Genomic DNA, 20,983 nt, shown 5'->3' with positions numbered 1-20,983 from the left:
ATTCTGCAGGTTACTTGTTCAGAAAAGCAAAGAATCCTCAAAGTCTTATGACTCAGCAGCATTGAAAGTTAAACGTGTACTGGAGTGATACAGGAGGAAGCTTGCCTGCAAGACAAAAGTGTTAGAAGTGCTTCTTTCTGATGGATCTGTGTTTCTATTAGACTAGCCCAGGCAAAATAAATGTTACAGTTGTCAAGTGAATTCAGTTTAGTTCATCAAACTGCTACTTGAACGTCGATTTATTTAAAAGAGCAACAACAAAAACAGAACAAAAGTTCAGAGCTTTACATTTAAAATTCAGTAGTAATTACCATGAAAGGAATGAAAGAAGTTTCTAGAACATGAGTTCTGTGTACATCTAAATAATGGACAGAGTTCAGTTTTATTTGTAATAAAAAATAGAACTGAAGGCAATAGAAATCACATGTAAAGATGCAAGGGATTGTTATTGCCCAGATTTTCACAACCCTAATTTATTATAATTCTATATAATGAAGGAGTATTACATTGAACAACTGTCCTTCTCCCCATGGATATTAGTGTGCTTTATCTTATTAATTACACACTCATGCATACTTGTGATGGCACTGCAACGTCTGCCCTGGCTGCAATGCCCAAAACTTTAGATATGCAGCTTTCCATCTTTCATTTGGTGGCTGTAACTCAGTGGTACATCATATTTGTTTCTTTTCACAGAATCCCAGAATGGGTAAGGTTGGCACAGGATTGCATCCAGATGGCTCTTGAAAATCTACAGAGGGGGAGACTCCACAGGCTCCCTGGGTGATCTGTTCCAGTGCTTGGTCACTGCACAGTAAAAAAGTTCTTTCTCATGTTCAGGTGGAACTTCCTGTGCATCACTTCCTGCCCGTTGCCTCTTGTCCCATTGCTCAGCACCACCAAGCAGAGCCTGGTCCATGCCCTGACCCCTCCCTGCAGACACTGACAGCATTGATGAGATCTCCTCTCAATTGTCTCTTCTCGAGGTTGAACAGGCCCAGCTCCCTCAGCCTTCCCTTGTAAGAGAGATGCTCCAGTCCCCTCATCATCTTTGTGGCACCCTCTGGACCTGTCCCAGGAGCTCCATGTCCCTCTTGTGCTGAGGAGCCCAGAACTGGACACAGCACTCCAGATGTGCCTCACCATGGCTGAATAGAGGGGCAGAATCACCTCCCTTGACCTGCTGGCAGCGCTCTTCCTAATGAACCCCAGGATCCCATTGGCCTTTGTGGCCACAAGGACATGCTATTGGCTGATGGACAGCTTGTTGTCCCACAGGACCTCCAGGTCCTTCTCCACAGAGCTGTTTCCCAGCAGGTCAACCCCCAGCCTGTACCGGTGCCTGGGGTTATTCCTCCCCATGTGTAGAATCTTTCACTTGCCTTTGTGGTACCTCAGACTGTTCTTCTGTGACTCTCTCCAACCTCTCAAGGTCCTTCTGAAGGGCTGCACAGCACTTTGGGGTATACCATTAATTGCTTTCATACACACAGTATTGTAGTCATATTACAAGGTGTTAAGGGGAATGGAATAGCTTTGTGCACAGGTTATCAGGTGTGTTTGTGTTTGGACTCGTACCTGTGTGTGTAAGAGAACAGATGACACAAGCTCATGCACAAGCATCAGACAGAGTTTGCTAGAGTAAACGCCGCTCCAGGATTTTCTTTTGTTGTTGTTGTTTTAAAAAAATGTTTGCCCTAAAGACTGCTTTGGATGTTTGTCCTGCTTGAACAGCTGGAAAGGTGTAACTGCAGTTCTGCATGAAGTCATCGTGTTGTAGGAGAGCAATGTCAATGTGCTCTTGAGTCTTCAGCAAAGCACCCCTGTGCTTACCTAGTGCTCGGGTACTTTACTAAATTGAAGCATTAACAATTGCCAGTTACTTATGGACTGAGTTACTTCGGGTATGTGACAGGCTGGTCCCCTACAAAGCTGCAAATTTATTCAAGTTCACTGCAAGATTAGTGTGCGATGCCACTGGGAGCAAAAACTGCACCGAAGGTGCAAATTTTGTGTTTTGGGTTACCAGAAAGTGTTCTCACTCATTCTTTCAGCAAGTTTATTTTGGATACCTCTAGGAAGCATTTCTGTTAATAATTTGCAGACATCAGAGTATGTTAGGGAAGAATAAAAATTAGAAAATTGGGTTTTTTCCTAATTAAGTGACTTAAGTAAACTAATTACTGGTTCCTGTAAGCTGACTGACTTTAAAGGCTTCAGATCAAAAGCACTGCAATACAGCAAGGAATTTGATATGAAATACACAAATTGGTGATTAACAAAGGTATGTATTTGTTAAATTCTGCTTTCTCCCTCAATGCATTGTGTGTTAGTTAGTTTTAAAACTGACTTTCTAATTGTAATCCTCAAGGGCCATTTCATCAGCTCCCTGAGATGACCCTCTGCTGAACAGTAAACTTATAGTCATCTCATTTTGATTAATTAACCTTTTATTACATCCTTGCAGCCATTGGACCACCTCAATTCTTTCATTTAACACAGGCTGTAGTTTTTTGGAGGTAACAGACTACAGGTCTTCAGGGAGCTGATTTGTGCCAGCTGAGTCATGTGCTTTCACAATCCAGTGTCTGTTCAGTGTATAGACTTCCTGAAAGAACTCTGTAATTTTTCCCTTAAAAAATATCTTTGGGGGACTTGGAGGTTATTTAATTACAATACCAGAATGGTACAGATTTACAGTGATTTTAGTCTAACAAATCACGTTACTTACCATCTGTGTTTCTTCTTATTTGTCAGTACTGAAGCTATGAGCGTCCTTCATTTCATGAGCATGTTTATTTTTGTTCTCCTTTTGAAGACAGAACAATCTCTGGTCAGTTATGTCCTTGGTGAAGAGCCTTTTTTCCCCACTTCAGCCTGACCAGATACTCTGTTGATCATGAATCATTTTGTTCCCTGGCTGATGAGCTCTACTTGCTTATCAGCCTTCTGGGCTAACCTGGATTCATCTGGCTGATGAAATGAAGTTGCAATGAAGAGGCTGCATCAATAAAATAACTGAGCTGAATGTGTTGCTCTTAGTGCTGTGATTCACGAGAAATATTCTTGAACTGTTTGAAACAATTTGTTGGTGTCAGATTTGTTTTGTGTGCAAAAACTTAAGCATTTCAGAACACTTCACACCCTCCCCCTCCTGCTTTAAGGTGCAAAATGTAGTTGTCCCTCCCTGTCCTCTTTAATCCCCTTCCTGGAGCTTGATCCACCAACCCCTGGCTTCATGTTGCACCACACGTGTCTGCAGTGGGTCCTGCAAGTTACAGTGTGGGTATATGGAAGTTCTGATATTACAGGTTTTCATAACATAATACCTCTGAGATCAAAGACAGGAGATACTTTCCAATGGCAACTTGGAAGAAGGTCATAATGGAAGCACCATTTCTCTGCAAACAGACCCTGCCACTCATTCACAAAAGCTGCTCCATGCCTAGCTCGAGGTTTAACAGGATGAGTTATTGGAAGCAAAATTAATATTTTTTTTCTTTTCTTTTTTTTTTTCCCTTGCAGTGGGCGAGTTTGTGAGTGATGCCCTTCTGGTGCCAGACAAATGCAAGTTCCTTCACCAGGAAAGGATGGATGTGTGTGAAACTCACCTGCACTGGCATACCGTTGCTAAAGAGGTACATTCATGTCTTAAAGTTTCCCGCCTTTCTTCTTTAAAGCTGTGTCGCTCTTCTGAGGATGACTTTAAATATAGCATCGGCATGGAAGACAAAGAGCAGTATTCCGAATGTTTGGGTGAATGGCATTTTGTTCTGCTTTATAAGGGAGGAAATGGGAATCTGAGCACATCAGAGCCCGTGACTGGACAGTTACCATTGAGCTTTGAACAATGACCCTGTTTCATAGCACTGTTTTTTTCCTCGCATCCGCTTACACACCCACTGTGTTTTCTGCCTCCTTCAGCTTCCTGTGTTAGTTCTGCTTTGGAACTAAATGCCTAGATTTTGCCTTTAATCATCATCCTGGATGGATATTATCCATTATTTATTGTGGATATTGGTATGCCAGGTGCCCACAGAAATCAAAGAGGCCTCAGAGGTGCACTGTATGAAATTCAGCAGAGAAGGGTAGGAGAGTTGATAAGAACTAGGACTAGCCAAACACATTTTGCAGTCAGGCACAGAGTTTTTACAATTTACCAGTGCTTTACTGAAAACAGAAATAAACTTAATATTACAATTGCTAATGTGTTTTGGACATCTTTTCCTTATGTAGAGAGGTTTTAGGAATAAAAGCAGAGATGAGCTTCCAAGAAGATTTCTGGCTGCTATTTTGTTTGGAACCTCTTGGTTTGTATGTTATCCCACCTTCTGGAGATGAAATCTGAAATGTGCTCAGCAGCTTCTCAAATTTTCAGTTTTTGCTTGAATCATACTTAAATGAAGCATTTAAGGCACCAACCTTCACACAGGGAAATTCTAGTTCATTTTAACTACTCGCAAACTTGGAATGGCAATAGCCTGGAAGAAGAACACTGTGCACTACTGAACTATTTTCCTTTTTTCACCTGTCAGACATCACTTTTATCTTTCTGTCCTACATCACTATACCTTTAAGGTGTAGTTTTGCACGACTCTTTTCCAGAGAATGCTAGTAGGCAATGTACAGTCAGAGGTGTCAGACCAGATAGAGTGTTTCCAGTATAACAGGTATTTCAAATATTAATCTGTCCTGCAGTGAAGTCTTCAATAGCACTAGTGCATCAGGATTGGGATTAATACATCAAATTACTGTTCTGTCTTCCAAGTTTGCTGTTTATGAGGCAGAGCCTGTGATCATTTTAGACAAGAGGATACGGAGTGGTCATGTATATGAGAGGAGACAAGTCTTTCTGTAATGGGAAAAACTGAAAGGAGAACTTGTTGCTTACAGTGGTTTTGTGGACAGAGCCAGGGAGCTACCTACAGTCAAGCAGGGCATGCACACATGACCTTTTAAATTGCATTTCAAAATTCAGAGATTGTGCAGTTCACCAGCTTGGAACTTCCTAAGGCAGCCCTTTCATGTTTTCTCAAGATCTGTGACAGTTTTTTCTCTCTTCCTCCATGACAATATTGTTGCTCTTCCTATGTTTCTCTCTTCTGCAGTCCTGTAGTGAGAAGAGCATGAATCTGCACGACTATGGCATGCTGCTGCCCTGTGGGATCGACAAGTTCCGTGGTGTGGAGTTTGTGTGCTGCCCCTTAGCAGAGGAAAGCGACAATCTTGATTCAGCTGATGCCGAAGATGATGATTCAGATGTCTGGTGGGGAGGTGCAGATGCAGACTATGCAGATGGAAGGTAAGAGTGACTTTGCACCCTTCAACTTGTTACCAGCATCATATTTAAGATGCCAAAAATCTGTCTAAAAGACCTCAGTGTGGAATAGTCACTGCTCTGTGTAGGTGAACTTGCGCATGCAGTGATTGAAAGCATCAGTGTTCTGTTCTACTCAGGTATTTTTTCTTTCTACAGAAAAGCTTATTGTTAAAACAGTCAACTGCACTTTTTCGTAAAATCATAGAATCAGCTGGGTTGGAAAGGACCTCTGAGATCATAAAATCCAACCCTTAATCCACTACCACCATCGTTACTAGACCATGGCACTAAGTGCCACATCCAGTCTCATCTTAAAAACCTCCAGGGATGGAGAATCCACCACTTCCCTGGGCAGCCCATTCCAATGCCTGAGGACCCTCTCTGTAAAGAATTTCTTCCTAATATCAACCTAAACCTCCCCTGGCAGAGCTTAAGCCCGTGCCCTCTTGCCTTACTGGTAGTTGCCTGGGAAAAGAGACCAAACCCCACCTGGCTACAACCTCCTCTCAGGTAGTTGTAGAGAGTGATGACGTCTCCCCTGAGCCTTCTCTTCTCCAGGCTAAACAACCCCAGCTCCTTCAAGCTCTCCTCATAGGGCTTGTGCTCCACTTTACCAGCCTGGTTGCCCTTTTCTGGACCTGCTCCAGCACCTCAATATCCTTCCTGAACTGAGGGGCCCAGAACTGGACACAGTTGTAGGAGCATCTGTCTGTTGTAGAGGAGCATCACTGGACACAGTGATACCTCTGTAATTTCTTCAGTGAGAAGTATTGCCACATTTATAACAAAAATGCTTAAACACATACTTTTTGACAACTAAATGATAAATAATATACCCTTAAGATGCTTCATGTGCAGTCTGGGGTCCTGCAGCAGGTAATCAGCCAACATAACCAGGGAAAGTTTTGAAATGTTTTCATTCGTAATAGGTGTTATTACTGTAAGAATACTTTTCTGCTGACAATCAGTTTCTAAACAGGATCTAAAAGAAAATGTGTTTTAATATTTAGCCTCTGACAGTTGTTAACACACTGCTGTTAAGGTGGAGCGTGGAGGTTTCCTTGGCAAGGCAGTGGTGGGTGGGAAGATGCCAGTGCACTCTCCAAAATGGCTTTCTTCATAAAACTAAGAACTGTGTGCAAATTCTCTTTGTGCTCCCCGGGCTTTCATCACTTAAGACTGTGCTAATGCAGTGTTTCTGCTTCTTAGAGCTGATATTGCATCTTGGTACAAATAATACACAAAGCCTAACACTTGGGGCTGGTTTCAAGGAGAACCCTGAAAATAAATGGCGTCCAAATTATGTGAATAATGCAGAAAGTTAAGAGTTCTGAATTGTGTTATGTTGGGACTTTTTAATAATACAGATGGAAACAATTTGAGGAACAGTGCAGAGATGAAGGACAGAGATAGAATTGCTGTAATTTGGTGTGATGAGATGGCGTTAAGACCTAGAGGAGTTAGAAACCGTGTCATGGTGGGCATCTAAATCTTTCGTGACAAAGCATTAGTAAATCTCTCATGGAAGAGTCCTTTGTGAAAAAAGTAATAAGCTTAAAATTAATATTTCTCCATGGTAATTTCCAGTTTTCTGTCATAAACAGTAGTGAATGGTCAGGACTGTTTGATACAAGGAGCATCAAACTTCGCATATTCTATCTTGGTACCTTTGGGCTTTCTCCTGATTTGTACCTCTAACCTCTGTCAGTGTCACTATTTATAACCCTTTCTACAGTATTTCTAAAGCACCCTTTGGACTGTTGCTGTGCCATTTTTGTATATTTCAATTAGGTTTTGATTGGATGTTAAGATGTTCTCTTAGAATAAGAAATGAGCATAGACCTTGTTCTAATTGGGGCATTTGCTTTTTTTTTATCACATATATATATATGCACATGGAATATAGATGCATAGATCTATCTTATACACCTATTTCCTGTGTTATGTAGGTAACTTATATTTATTATCTATACACCTCTATATAAAGTACACAGAAATCTTTTCTTTCATGTATATGATCAGAGATTCAAAAATTACTTTAAATGAGAGAGCTCACAGGGGTATATATAGAGTACTTCTGTTTGCAAGACAGAAATCCCAGTTATTTCTATCTTTTTTTGTGTTTGTCACTGAACATTTAATTTACTATTCTAGTCCATTTTGTTCCTCATAAAGTAGTTTAATATCTGAAGAGACGAGTTCAAGAATAACTTCATAAATTTTGTATCCTCTAGGAATGGGAGCTGTAATTGCATTTCAATCCATTTCTGAAGTTCTAAGCAAATAGTGATTTATTTTTTCCCCCTCCCACAGAAATGCTTGCAAGAGGAAAATGAAAGATCATTTTATGGGGCACTTGTACTTCATCTGCAGATGAAGAGCCAAGCAACTGGTAGTTGCTTTAGACTGACTCACTCATATTTCTTGCTGCCTCTTCAGCTTCCCAACTACATTTAAATTGTGTGCATTGGAGCCAGAAATACCCCTGAAACTTAGTCATATAAAAAAAATTTAATTTCTTATGCAGCAGTGGGTGGTAATTCAAATTTTGTATCTATTGAAGTATTTTCCTCTCTCAGGAGCTATGATAGCTTTTACTTGGGTGAGGTTAACTGAGCACAGGTTGTTGGTGTCTTCCAGTTGACAGCCTTTAACACACCCAGGGCATGCTCCAAATCAGGGGACGGGTGCTGTGCCTTCCAAGGGTGGCTCATTCTGGGGGATTCGTGTGTTTGCTCTGCCTGTCGTTTTGGTGGTCACTGCTACGAGTACTGGAAACACTTTTGTTCGTGCACAGATATGAAAATCAGAAGCTGGTTCTTTAGGAGAAGGATTCCGTGCTGTTGCTCTGCCACAAGTTTGAGGCAGGAATTCCACAGCGCTTGTGTTGCAGCAGTTACTGGGTTGGCTTATTTTACCTGTTTCTTCCCATAAGTCATCATTTTTGGCTAAAATTATTTACCGGTACCTCATGAATACTCAGTGGTGAGACACCCAAGTCAAAGTGAAGGTGATGTGTTTGATTTAGAGGTGACAAGCTGGAAAGCAGATTATTATATCCTCATTTCTAAAAACTCTATGACAAATCAGAATCCAACAAATGTCGGTGGTATATTTCAAAGCAACTTTATTTCTCAAGCTATTCAGATCTAAACTTTAAAATATTTGCATTTATGATTCTGAATATTTAGAGGAAAGCACATTGCAGCCATTCATTTTGTAAATGCCCTTTTTCAGACTGTTGTGTTTTCACCCCCAGCAGTTCTCCCTTGGGCACTGCATTTTCTTTTTTGTTTTGTTGAGGGTGTTTTCTTCTGTGCAGGGCGAGGCAAAGCAGTGCAGTCACAGACAGACCTTCTTCCTCCCCAGCATTTGACCACTACCTGGGTCTGAATGTAAAAGGATGTGACTCGTTGGCAGTACTTGGAGGCAGGTGGGAGGGTGTATTTTGGTGACAGGTGATATATATCTATACCTCCATTTTGTTCATGAAGCCAAGGGGCAGGGTCCACATATGCTTTTGAACTTGTGTGGTGTCGTGCACGTCCTGAAATAGTCTGTAACTCTGAGAGGTAAAAGCGCTTGTCAGCAGTGGCGTTCCTTGCAGTTATCCCCACCTTTAATTAACATTTACCTTGAAGTCTGCCTGAGGGACAGCCAGATGCAGGTGTTGGCTTTCAGAATAGCTGCAGAGCTCTCCCTGCACAGCTGCAGCTCAGTCAAGTGACCTGCAAGCTCTGGCTGCCCTTGAGACTGGTGGCCCTCTTGTCTGTACCTGGGCACTTGCTGGAAGTTTTGGTGTTCTTGACGTTCAAGGTTAAACATCTTCAGGAGCGACGGCCAAGCTGGAAACTTCCAGGTTTTCTCTGTCTACATCTGCCTCGTATTTGCCTCTCCTCATCTTCCTGTCAGTGTATGTGACACCTCCCAGGCTTTCCTTCCCACTGGGAAAACAGTCTGCTGTCCTTTTCCTTCATTCACATCAAGGGAAGCTGAGGCACTATGAGTCTCACTGCTGAGAGTTGTATGGAGAGCTCTTCTTTACATCCCGTAGCTCAGGAGCAGAAGGTAGTGCCTTAACATCAGCCAAGTCTCGTTTTTCTAGACCATTCAAATATATTTTCAAGGTCCAAAGTAGGAGATTTAATTTCTCATTCTTTTCTCCTCAGCAGTTCAGGGCAAATTAATGTTCTTTGTTCAGCGTATAAGAAGTGTAAAAGGCTGATGTAATGATGAGGCAGTGTTGTAAATGTTGCATTTGTAGGGAGCGCTGTATTTTATAATGATTTGGTTTACAGTTTCTCATAAAATTCTACCAAGCTGAATTTTATGGCTTGTTCATACTTTCCATTAGCAAAGTTAATACAGTTGGTGTTTTACTACAATAAATAATCCAAAAGGATGCAGTGCACTTTGTGCTGATAATTAGGCATCTGTGAACAAAACAAAAAAAAATTGTGCTATATAGCATAATAATCACATTGTTCCCTGATTTTGCAACCCTGTGCCAGACTGAGCTTAAGCATGAGTGCTCATCTCCCAGATGCTGCAAAAAAGTAGTTGATGTATCTTTTTCACTCCATGGAGAGCTTTGTGGGGTTTTTTTGTTAGTTTTATCTTTTTTCTTAATTGCCTCTAATCCAAGAAATCCTGAAAGGCATTTGAAACTGGTCAGGTTTTTTTAGTGGTGTGTTTCTGTGGGGAGGAGGAGTCACAGGGGCCCAGCAGAATTGCTTTGCTGAGTAAAATGTTAGAAAATCCTTACTTGACCTGGAGGAACTGTATATTGCATTTCTTTTACTTTCTAGCTCTTTTTACATCTTTATCTATGACTTAAATGTTACAAAGATTTACCCAGTGTCTTCCCTTCAGAAAGGGCTGCAAATTGACCTCCACATCTAATTAGTTACAATCTGAATTCCCTGGAGTGCTGTCATTAAGTGAGGCAGTCACACGGTGTGTTTAAATTGGCCACAACTCACCGACTCTTCATGGTATGTCTCGCTGCTGCCTTGACAGAAGGTAGGCAGGCAGACAATTGGGATGTCTGCCTGGGGCACAAATTTATAAAAAATGCCAGGAAGTCTAAAGAGAAATGCATAAGCAAGCAAATTTAATAGTATACAACAGTTCATGTAAAAATTTTTAAAAGTCAAATTTAATGGAGTTTAGCTGTTTCTGTACTTGGGAAATTGTCTTTTTTTGTAGCAGGTATTATTTTTACTAGCTCCTGCTTAATTCCCTTTGTTTGGGTCTTTGCAGGCAGGCCACAGCCTGGAAGATGTTGATCCTTTAATTGTGAGTGCAGGTGAAAGCAAGTAGATGCTACAAGCTCCCCAGTGTTCTCTATGCTCATGGTGTTCATTGACAAGGGCTGTTCAAAACACAAAACCCTCTTGTCCTGTTTTTCTACATTACATCTCCCTGTGTTCCTCACACCCTGCTTATCTTGCCATCCACCTGCAGGAAAGGTACTTGGAAATACAGCACAAAAGGAGAGCCTTTGAGGGAAATGGTTTGACCTGAGGATATTTCTGGACATTGCATGGTAGCTGAGCAGGGAGATTAAGAAAAAGTAACCAAAATGCTCTAGTCTACTTTACCTATTGCTTTGGTGGATACGTTATTCTCTTTGACATTTACTGGAATAAGCAAACATGGCTTGAATATGGAGAAGAAAAGGCAAGACTAGGAGGGTTAAAGTGACGGTGTCATGGATATGGAAGTGTTGTGGATGAAGAAATCATCTCTTTCAGACTCTTACTTCTTAAATCCTTCAATTTCTGCATGTTTCCTCTTGCTTGTATCTAAGTATGCAGTGACATTGTGTTTCTTGACCATCCTTCCCTCCTCTGTCTTCTCCCATTGTTCTTAACTGAGTCAAAGAAATGAGCCTTAATTGGAAGTCCAGCTCTCAGCCCAAAGGAAAAGAAAAATGTAGAATCACAGAATCATCAAGGCTGTCAGAGACCTTCAAGATCATCCAGTCCAACCATCAACCCAGCACCACCTTAATCACCACTAAACCATATCCTCAAGTGCCACACCCAGATGTCTCTGGAACGCTTCCAGAGGCAGTGACTCCACCTCCTCCCTGAGCAAATTACTCCAATGCCTGACCACTCTTACCATGGGAAAGGGTGAGATGAAATGGTCTTAAGTTGAACCAGGGAAGGTTCAGGTTAGATGCCAGAAAAGAATTTTCACTGAAAAAGAGACCCACCCCCACCTCACTACATCCTCCTTGAAGGGAGTTGTAGAGAGTGAGAGGGTCCCCCCTTTTCTCCAGGCTAAAGAATCCCAGTGCCCTCAGCCACTCCTCTTAAGACCTGTGCTTCAGACTCTTCTCCAGCTTTGCTGTCCTTTCTTTTGAAGCTTTTGCAGTACTAAATCCTAAAGCGTTATTGATTAAGAAAAGGAGGTTTTGAGGCTAAATTCTTCATTGGAAACATGTTCACTGGAGGAAAGAGAAAATTAACGTTTTGTCTCTCGAGTGTTCCTCTGCTTTCAAGCCATCTTGTCACTCATGTTAAACAACAAGATCTCGTTGATATAAGCTTTTTCATTAAATTGGAAAGTCAATCTCTAAAATTTCAGTGAGGAATGCTCCACTGGGAATCTGCTAAACAATTCTTTAAGAAGCTATAACATTAGAAAAAAAATCCACCCCTTACTCCCCTACACTTGAGCTGGTAAAGCTGAACCAGACATGAAGCTGGACAAAAGGTCTGTACTGCATATTCTGCCTTAGAAGTAGGAAATTACTTAGATTTGGATGGATAAAAAGATTTCCCTTTTTCCATACTGTGCAGGCTGAACTGTAGACTGTTCATACTCCTGAAAATTTAGGTAAAACTTGTGCCAGCAGTGGTTCAGAGTCTGCATGGTGGGGAACTCAGTTGTCTGTGACACAGGGGCACAGCCAGAGGCAGTGTTTTCATCAGCTGTCTTAATACAAATTGTTCCTAATTGGGAGTCAGTGCCCTAAAATGAACACCAGGAATTACAAACTTGCTTCGTTTTTCTTGCCTTGTTTTTCCCCCTCCTCTGAAGTTTGCCATCATTAGAGGTTAACACCAATTATTGAAATAAGTGGATTTTGCACTACAAGAGTTATCCATCACTATATTGCTGTTTCTGAGAAACTGAATTCATTTAGGGAGATAGTGTAGAAGGTGTTTTGCAATACATCAACTAATTGGTCAGAAGTTCACATCATCTTGAGTTTTGTGGTAGAACTTTTAGAAACCAAAATAGGAAAAAAAATGCTTTATTCCTATCCTAAGGCATTGTTAACTTATTTTAGAGCTTATCTAAAAACTTGTGTGTTTTTGTAAATATTTTAAAGATAGAACCTAATCGGTTGTCTTTATAAATTAAACTAAAGTATCACTAGGTTGGAGACATAATGTTACTGCTTGTATTGAAGAACTTCAGAAGTATTTTGTCCTAATCACATATTTCCTATGCTATTAGCATTGTGTGTGTCTCCCATTCATACATTAATTGGGTTTGTCTCTCATATTGGCTGTTACTTAATATTCAGTTAGCTCATTATATATAATTTTAATAACAATTTTTTTAGTTTTTATCTTGGAGGTTGATAAAATAAAATTCAGAAAACATAATGGCCAGTCTCTTCGCGAACGAAGAACCGGGGAAGGTCTTAACACCTTCCAGCCTGCGCATTGGATTTTTTAGGTGAGACACAGTGTGCGCGGAACTGAGCCCACCCTTTAATCCTGAGGTTCATCTGCCGGGGCCAAGCACACTTGGATGGTGGCAGCGAGGTCCTCAGGACGTAGATGGATTGCCTTACGGGCTAACGAGCTCCATCTGCCCGGGGAGTGGCCTCGACCGGGAATCGAACCCAGATCTCAGCGTTGACAACGCTGTGGTTTAGCCACTGCACCACCAGGGGCACTCTCAGAAAACATAGGAACACTAGAACAGCAATGACTCTACCAAGACTGGTAAATTTGGATTTCTTCTTTAGTTAGAATGGAACTGATGAAACAGCACACTGCTTTGAGAGGTAATTACAGCAATGCTGAGCTGGCAAATCCAATCACCATTTGAGTATAAAGCATTAACTGAAGTGATGGATGAGGCTCTGGGTGGAGAAAATTAATCTAATTGAGGAAGTGATGGATAGAAGATACCCAGGCTTTTATAACTCCTGGTGAAAGCACTTTTCTAGCTGGGCAGGCTACCTGTGTGATTTAAGTGAATGTTGAGCTTGTTTCAGGAGACTCGTGGCATCAAACTTGCCTATTAGGTAGAAGGTTGACTTACACAGAAGGGTTACATTTTTATGATCTCCCAAAACAGAGCCATCACCTGCTGTTGTTTTCCTTAAGTAACAGGCAATGATTTTATAAGCAAAAATGTTGTCAATTATAATGACTGAAGTGTGGGAGAGAAATGTTGCTGTAATAATCAGCTTGAGGCACCCTTCTGATGTATCTGTGAGAGGTTCCGAGGGGGTCCTGTGACACTGTGTTATATGCTGCCCCATTTAAAGCGCTGTGCTACTTACAATGCATGAAAGAAACGAGAAGTGAGAAGTTTACACCTGGGTTTTTAAACACGTGCCGTCACAGCAGCGTGACTGTGCTGGTGGATGTGTAGCTGGATATTCTTCATAAAGTTATCCAGCAGTTCCTGCTCTGTTCGATCGTTCAGTGATACCTGTGGTCTGTGCTAAAAGTAAGAGCATTCTTGCTGTCAGGATTTTGGAGGTAGTATTTATTCAGTGTCATCAGGCTCACAAAGCCTGATTTTGTTGTGTTTTCAGGTATGTTTAACTTTCTAGTTTTTAAGTTTCTCTTTAGCAAAAATAAAGAAGGGAAGTGTAGGGGTTAAATATAATACTCAGTTCTCCAAAAATTACATACTTCTTGCAGAGTCCTTCATCTTCTGAAGAAAGCTGTCAGAACAGCAACACCAGCAAAGGCTTCATTTCAGAGAAAAAAACTAGGTCAGTTTTGAAAAAGTGTTTTTGCCTGTCAGTCAACAGGTACCTTCTGTAAGATGAAATGTTACATCCTACCTCGCACACGTGGCTTTTTAAGCAGGTCAGCTGTGGAAAGAAATTTCTAAGGGTGTAAAATATGTTTCGTTATGGGAAAAAAGGTAAATGTATCTGTCAGAGGCAGTAGGGCAAGGGACGCACGTTTGTTTCTTGCGAGTGTTCTATTTAAAAATTGGACTGAAAGATTTTTAGTGCAACTTCTCTTGTTTTCTGCAAATTAAATGGAAACAGGTGCTTTTTTGTATTGTTTTTATGTAAAAGGTTGCCTGCAGTGAAAGGAGAGAGACAGTCTAAAGGACAAAATTCACATAATTCAGTTGTTTGAAAAGATCTAAGAACTCAGAAGCAACCTTTGAAATAGACTATTTGGTTGGGTTTTTTTTCTGTTAGGAAATGTGAAAATAAAGATAATTGTGATCTCTTCAGTAAAGGAAAACAAAAAGGAAAATTATTGGAAGTGACAAAACAAATGTGTGAAAAATACTGTGAATATAAATTGCTTGTCGCAACTTGCTGTGCAGTGGAAGGTGCCCCTCTGAGTTCTTTAAAGTTCCACAACCTCTTATAGGTGTTTATGTGTCCAAGTGTGACATTATTTCTTCTTCTTGTGAGACATTCTATTTACTCACCTAGTATAACCCCACCCTAATTAAAATAACCTAGGCACTTTTTGAGCAGTTTTGCTTGTGTTCACTTAACAGACAGATCAGAGACATCACTGCTGTGGGTCAGACTTTCAATTCAGTAAGTCATTGTAATTTTCCAGACTTTGATGCCAATAAGCCATTTAAAAAATTGATTCCATAGACTGGAGGTCTGGCAAAACCCTTTTCTTTCCTAGCTCTGTGTCTAATCTGTCAACTGCAGTGCAGTTTAATTCTTGCCCTGCTGTCTCATCCACCTTCCCCATGATTCCAAAAAACCCCAGATTTTTTTGTTACAATCCCCTGACTTTCAAGGTGAATGCTGAAATCTCCATTTCACACTTGGCTTTGACTTCCTTTCCTCTCTTTCAGTCCTGCAAAACTACTTAGGTAGGTCTTGTTTAAATTTCCTACCTGGATCTTCAGTATCATGATGATTCTCAACTTAGCCTTGAAGTTAGCCAGCGTGCCAAAGTCAAACAGCAAAGTATGGTGAGGTCAGTGCTCATGTGCCAAAGTGCCCTGTTCACTTAGTTTTTTGCTTTGAGTAGTTCCTATGTTGACTCACACGTTTAATTAGTGACATCATTCAGAGGAGTGTCATGGTGGGATTAAACCTGGTTTCTGAGAAAACTTGTCCTTTGAGATTTCAGTTCAGAAGAACTCCTTGTAGCATGCAAGGTTTGGAAGAACATTTGGTGGAAAATATCCCGGTTCCAGATGTGTAGCTTTGCTGAGGGAGAATTTGGTTCCTTGCCTGTCAACTTTCTGATTTGCTTTTATCCAAAAGCCGGGTAATTAGGCCACCTCCAACGCACTCATCTTCTTGTTTGGATTCCAGACATGTGCCTAACTCTTGTAATTTGCTTGGTGTTTTTATTTTGTGTCTTGTTTTAAGGCATTCACTCTTAAGGCATGTAGATGTTCACTGTTAGGTCTGTCCATTTCCTCTCCCTCAACTGAAGAACTCTGTGCTGTGGAGCTTTCCTGTGCACGAGGATAAATATGTCTCTGTGCTCGTCATTATTAATGAACTGGAAGCAAAGCTAAAGCAGATGGAATACTTTCCTGAAAGTTCCTTTGCAGGAGCTGTAGAGTGGTGGTGGTTTGTGCTTTTGAGAAGCTGAAGCGCAAGACACTGGAAACTGGGATGATGGCACCTGCAGCGGTAAAGGTTATGGATGCATAAATTGCCATCAGCTCAGCCTGTTAAGCTGAAAGAGCACAGGCTACAAGTTATGTGCAGCAATTGCTTCTCCTGTGTTAATTCCCACAGCTGTCTGGGGCCAACAGAGAGGCCTTGCTCTCCGTGGCCAGGCAGCAGGTTGTTGCTGATTCCTCTCCTGGAATTAGCTTTCCCCCAGCTGTTTGCTCAGGCTTTGTGGCTGGTAAAAACCCTAGTCAAGATGGTTTATGTGCAATAAGATACAGATGCAAAGTCTACTGAATGCTAATCTTTCCAGATATTGAAACATCTGTCTTGAACACATTTGCATCCTTTCTGTCACCCACTGATGGACTATTATGTTTTTGTTCAAGTTATTAGGCAAAATCATGGTAATAAACATATCAGTGGATGAATGTTTATTGCAGACAAACATCAGCCACTTTCCAGTATTGATTATTAGTCCATAGTTATTTGTTGTCCTAAATTGAAAGCTTTGCCACATTTTTGTCTGTAGGTAATAGTTGCAGACAGGAAACTCTTAAAATTTACTTCATGCTGCGGCCCTACGAATTCTGAGACACTGTTAGAAGGAACTCATTGTTCTTGCCATCTGTGTTCTGCTTCTGCTGCAGCTTATTGGAATACAGAAAGAAAGAAAACTTCCATTTACTAATGTTTCCTTATTTCTTGAACAGCAAGAAGTATCATACGTCACTTTCCTTCACTCTTGTTTACCTTTCCTTCAGTTTTACCTTCCCAAAGTAGTGGAACGATACACGCTTCTGAGTGAAGGGAATAAATAATACATTGGTGCAAGCTCTTGGCAGTGATGGAATGGGAAAAGGAGGTTACTAGATATACATTTACAGGTTCATGTTTTAATCATTATGTGTAACTATGTATTAGCAGGGGCTGTACAGTGGTTTATGTTTTAAAACCAGAAATATGCCTGTTTACTGATCAGTATGTTTCTATTGAAGTCAGGAAGAAACCAGTTACCTCTTTAAGGCTGCCTGGAGCCCCAGTATGTCTTTGGCATCAGAAAACAGAACTGAAGCCACCAAATTTCAAGTACCCTGTTTTACTACACCTCAGGAGTGCATATGATTTGTATTAATGACCCAGTGTGCTACCTGAGCACTCAAGGGGAGCGTCATTTTCCTGATGGGGGGAATGGATCTTGGTATCCGGTGTGTGAGGAGGTTTAAGCAGAAGCGTCACAGTGAGCGTGACCTCTGTGTCCACTATGAAAGGAAAGTCCTGGCCCTCCTTGCCAGAAGGAGACTGAGCTGTACTGATGCTGGGAGGGGGTTGAGGGTGTATTCATGGCTACATTTAAGCCTAACAGTTTGCCTCCTTTGCTTACTGCTGAACTGTTAAATTCAGATGATGATAATATGGCTTTACAAATCTGTGAACTTGTCAGAGCATCAAGTAATTTTTTTGATAAGCCTTTGAAAAATCCTGTCACAGGCACCACTAAGCTAAGGCAAAATGTCAACAGTTTCTTGTAAACGAGACGCTGCAGTCTGTGGTGCTAATAAAACCCTGGCTGGGATGGTATCAAGGGGATATACAGAAAAAGCTGTCAAGGTATTGTGGTTCCAGGAGAAACAAGACTGAGTCATACTTGTTTACAGAAGGAGATAAAATGTAATAATAATACCAGGAAGCAAGCACACCTGCTATGTGTATTAACTAAAACTCCAAGATTTCTGAGAAAAATACTGGTATCCACATTAATTTGCTGGTAAACATTTGCTTGAAAACAGTGGATTTAAACTGATTACTGAGGTGAAAGGTGTGCAGAAGTGAGATGGGCTATCTGGGAAACAGCACTGTGGTGGTGCTAACTGAGAAATGAAAATGGTACCAGAGCATTTAACATGGTGGGGAGAAACAGTTCTGCAGGCTGTGCAACAGGGAGGGATTTGCCCCCATATGAAAAGTTCACGCTATATTCCACATGTTGTGAGTGTTGATTCCCTTCCCTGGAATTTTCTGCCATTCCTCTTGCATGCATGCTCTTTGAAGAAGAGCCAGGACGACAACAGCAATTAAATCCAAGGGGAAACATCCAAGCATATTTTTTCATGTTTCCTACAAGACGTATGACCTTTGCTAAAACTAAAAATATGCGAAGTCCACCTGCTGTCTTTGTTTGCCAACAGGAGCACATCAGGATGGAGCATTGTCCATACTAAACCCACATCTTCAGTCATTAGGCTCAAAGTCCCCTGATTACTGTCAAACACTGGGAGACACCCTGGTTTCCCTGGGATGTGGTCATCTGTCAGCACTGCTGGGCATGGTTATTGTGATTGACTCTCAAGAACAAGTGACTTGGTGGGCAGCCTTGATCCCGAGTGTGAAATTTGCAGTTGTTCCTGCTCGGTGTTGCTGGGCTCCCTCCCTGACCGTGGTGTGTCAGTGCTGTTTGGGCTCTTGTGCTGCCCAGTATAGCTGAGCTGATAAACCATCAGAATAATGCCAGTCCCGGGAGTTTTTAAAACCTGCTGAATAGGGAAATGACTTTCTAAAGCCCAATTTCAGGCATCTGATTATCCAAGTATAGAGCAAAGCCTTCACTTCCGTTTTGGTATCTAAATCTAAGGTAAACCCATTTCTGTTTCCATTGTTCCTTTTTCTTGAAACATGGAATAAAATATAATTCTGAGAAATACGACCCTTGTGATTGAGTCTTGCAGAATGTGTTGCTAGCAGAAATAGGATTTTTCTAGGAGGGATCAAGCCAGTAGAAAGAATATTCCAGTATGTTTTTGTGCTTTTTAGAATATTTTCAGGAGCCTGACCCCATAAAGTGTTGTAGTCTCCCATCACTTATGGCTTTTTTCACATTCTCAGATGTCTGATTTTTCAGTTAGCAGCAGGTCTTAGAGGGGAGGCAGGTGGGGGCTGCTCTTTCAGCATTTGGTTGCTTCTGGTAAGTTACTGGAGAGGGAACTGGGGCCTTCTCTGTGCACCCAAGAACCGTCTTCTCTCATCCTGCTCTCTTTACCATCATGCCCCCTAAAAAAAAAAAAAAAAAAGCTTGGCCTTGATGCTGAGAATTTCAATGCTGTGGCCTGACATAGCTGAGTTGATTGCTTTTGTGTAGCTAAAAACAGATGGATATTGGATGCACGCATACAAATTATTTTTGAAGTGCTTTCTGTGTGACTGATTGACTTTCCTTTGTTTGTTTCATTAGGTTGTTTCTGTTGTCCTTTTTTAACTTTATGAGCTTGCTGGTATCTGAGAGTGATCATTCACGTGAAAGGAAGAGGAAAAATAATGGCAATTGTTCTTAAATCGTGATGTGTTTGTAGCTTAGGTGAGCGAAAGGCAGAGAGCAGCTTTCTTTAATGTTGAAAGACATATGGTGTCTGATGCTCTTGATCAAAATCTGGATGTCTTATCCTCAGCATGCCTAGTTTAAATGCCTGTAGTCAGCCAAGACTCAAAGCTCCTTAACCTGGAGATCAGCAGCTGATACTGGCCTTGACAAATCCATCTCTTGTAGTTAAAAGGGGATGGTTTATGTATAGAGTTTATTTTGTGCTTGTGAAAAAGAGAAATACTTGATAAGGAAAATAAAAACAGAAGAAATGCATTGTTCAGAAAAGAGTTACTAAAAAGGAAGCTGGAAATTACCAACATAGTGAAATTAGTTTTCCAGGGAAAATTGTACAGTGGAGATGGTGAAGTTTCTAAGCCAGTTTTTAAAAATAAAGAAAAATTAAGAGAAGAGCCAAGTGGCCAGGTGGTTTTGTGCCTCTTTTTCAGTCTTTCTCCGATGTAAATGGAAACAGGTTGACTCTTACAGACTCTTCTACACAGTGGTTTTAACCACATACATTTGTATAACATACCAGGGTGTTCCCCAGTGGAAAGCTTCTTTGTGCTTCTGGAGGCCAGATATTCTGGGGAGGAGGGAGCAGGGAAACCATTCTTGTTTGTAAAAAGACCTAATTTGCTCCTAGCAGAGTAAGGCTTGTGGCTTACGAAAATTCTATCAACACTTCTGAACTTCTTAATACCCTGTTAAAAAGAATCATACTGCCTTCCTTTGTGCTGGGTTCGCTTTCAAAGTTGTAGGAGGCAACATAATATAAAATGAAGTATTACAGGCTCGGTCTCCAAAATGAGGTGGAGGAGAGAAGTTGTTAACTGTGCTTAGAAGGCTGTTCAAGCATATGCGATGCTGTGAAAAAGATTCACACCCACTTGTGCATGAAGGTGACAAAAAGTCGCTGCATATTTGAGTATTTAAAGATCATTTATTTATTAGTAGTAAATTTGAAGTAGAAGATCAGATTAACAAACCTGAAACCTTGCAACAGCTGGGCGCTGAGCTTAGGAGGCATTTCAGAGGCAGCAGGAGCAGTAGCCGAGTGCATTTTTGGCATTTTTGTGTATCATTTAGAACTAAGAGTGATCCCAGAAAATTTTTGACATACTAAGCCACCAAATACATTTGATAGTCAATTTCAGCATGTCTTCCTGTTGTCCTGTAGAAGTGCCCTTTCCATTCACACAACACTTGTATCAGGAGAAGAAAAAACTCATCAGTGGAGATAATTTGAAGTCAGTTCAGCACTTGATAGTTCTTTATGAAAGGCATGAAGGTAGTCCACAGGGAGCCTCTGGATAAGCTGCCTCCTGGGTGAGAGAGTCCCGAGGAACTCTTGCTTCTGTGTGCTTATCAAGTGAATACATTTTGAGCAAATTTGACCCTTTTTTCAAAATAAAAATTGACTGGTTGACGGCAGCATGGAGTGAGCGTGTTTGCAATGTTATTCAGCTGTGAAAATGTG

General features: G+C 41.1%; 1 protein-coding gene across 2 annotated transcripts in view; it reads left to right on the top strand.

The window, feature by feature from the left end:
• The window catches only part of APP (amyloid beta precursor protein), a 201,531-nt gene that overhangs the window by 92,212 nt on the left and 88,336 nt on the right, over positions 1 to 20,983 (top strand). For both annotated transcript variants that reach the window (XM_027902117.1, XM_027902116.1), the window contains exons 4-5: positions 3,526 to 3,638; positions 5,109 to 5,302. In XM_027902117.1, coding sequence (XP_027757918.1) covers positions 3,526 to 3,638; positions 5,109 to 5,302 — 307 coding nt within the window. The remainder of the gene's footprint in view (positions 1 to 3,525; positions 3,639 to 5,108; positions 5,303 to 20,983) is intronic.

The sequence above is a fragment of the Empidonax traillii genome, unplaced genomic scaffold (genome assembly GCF_003031625.1).
Source record: "Empidonax traillii isolate 1590-97213 ecotype Southwest subspecies unplaced genomic scaffold, ASM303162v1 scaffold843:size495593, whole genome shotgun sequence".
In the NCBI taxonomy this organism is placed as follows: domain Eukaryota; kingdom Metazoa; phylum Chordata; class Aves; order Passeriformes; family Tyrannidae; genus Empidonax; species Empidonax traillii.
The sequence above is the reverse complement of the archived record's forward strand: the minus strand, read 5'-3'. Positions and strand labels throughout refer to the sequence as shown.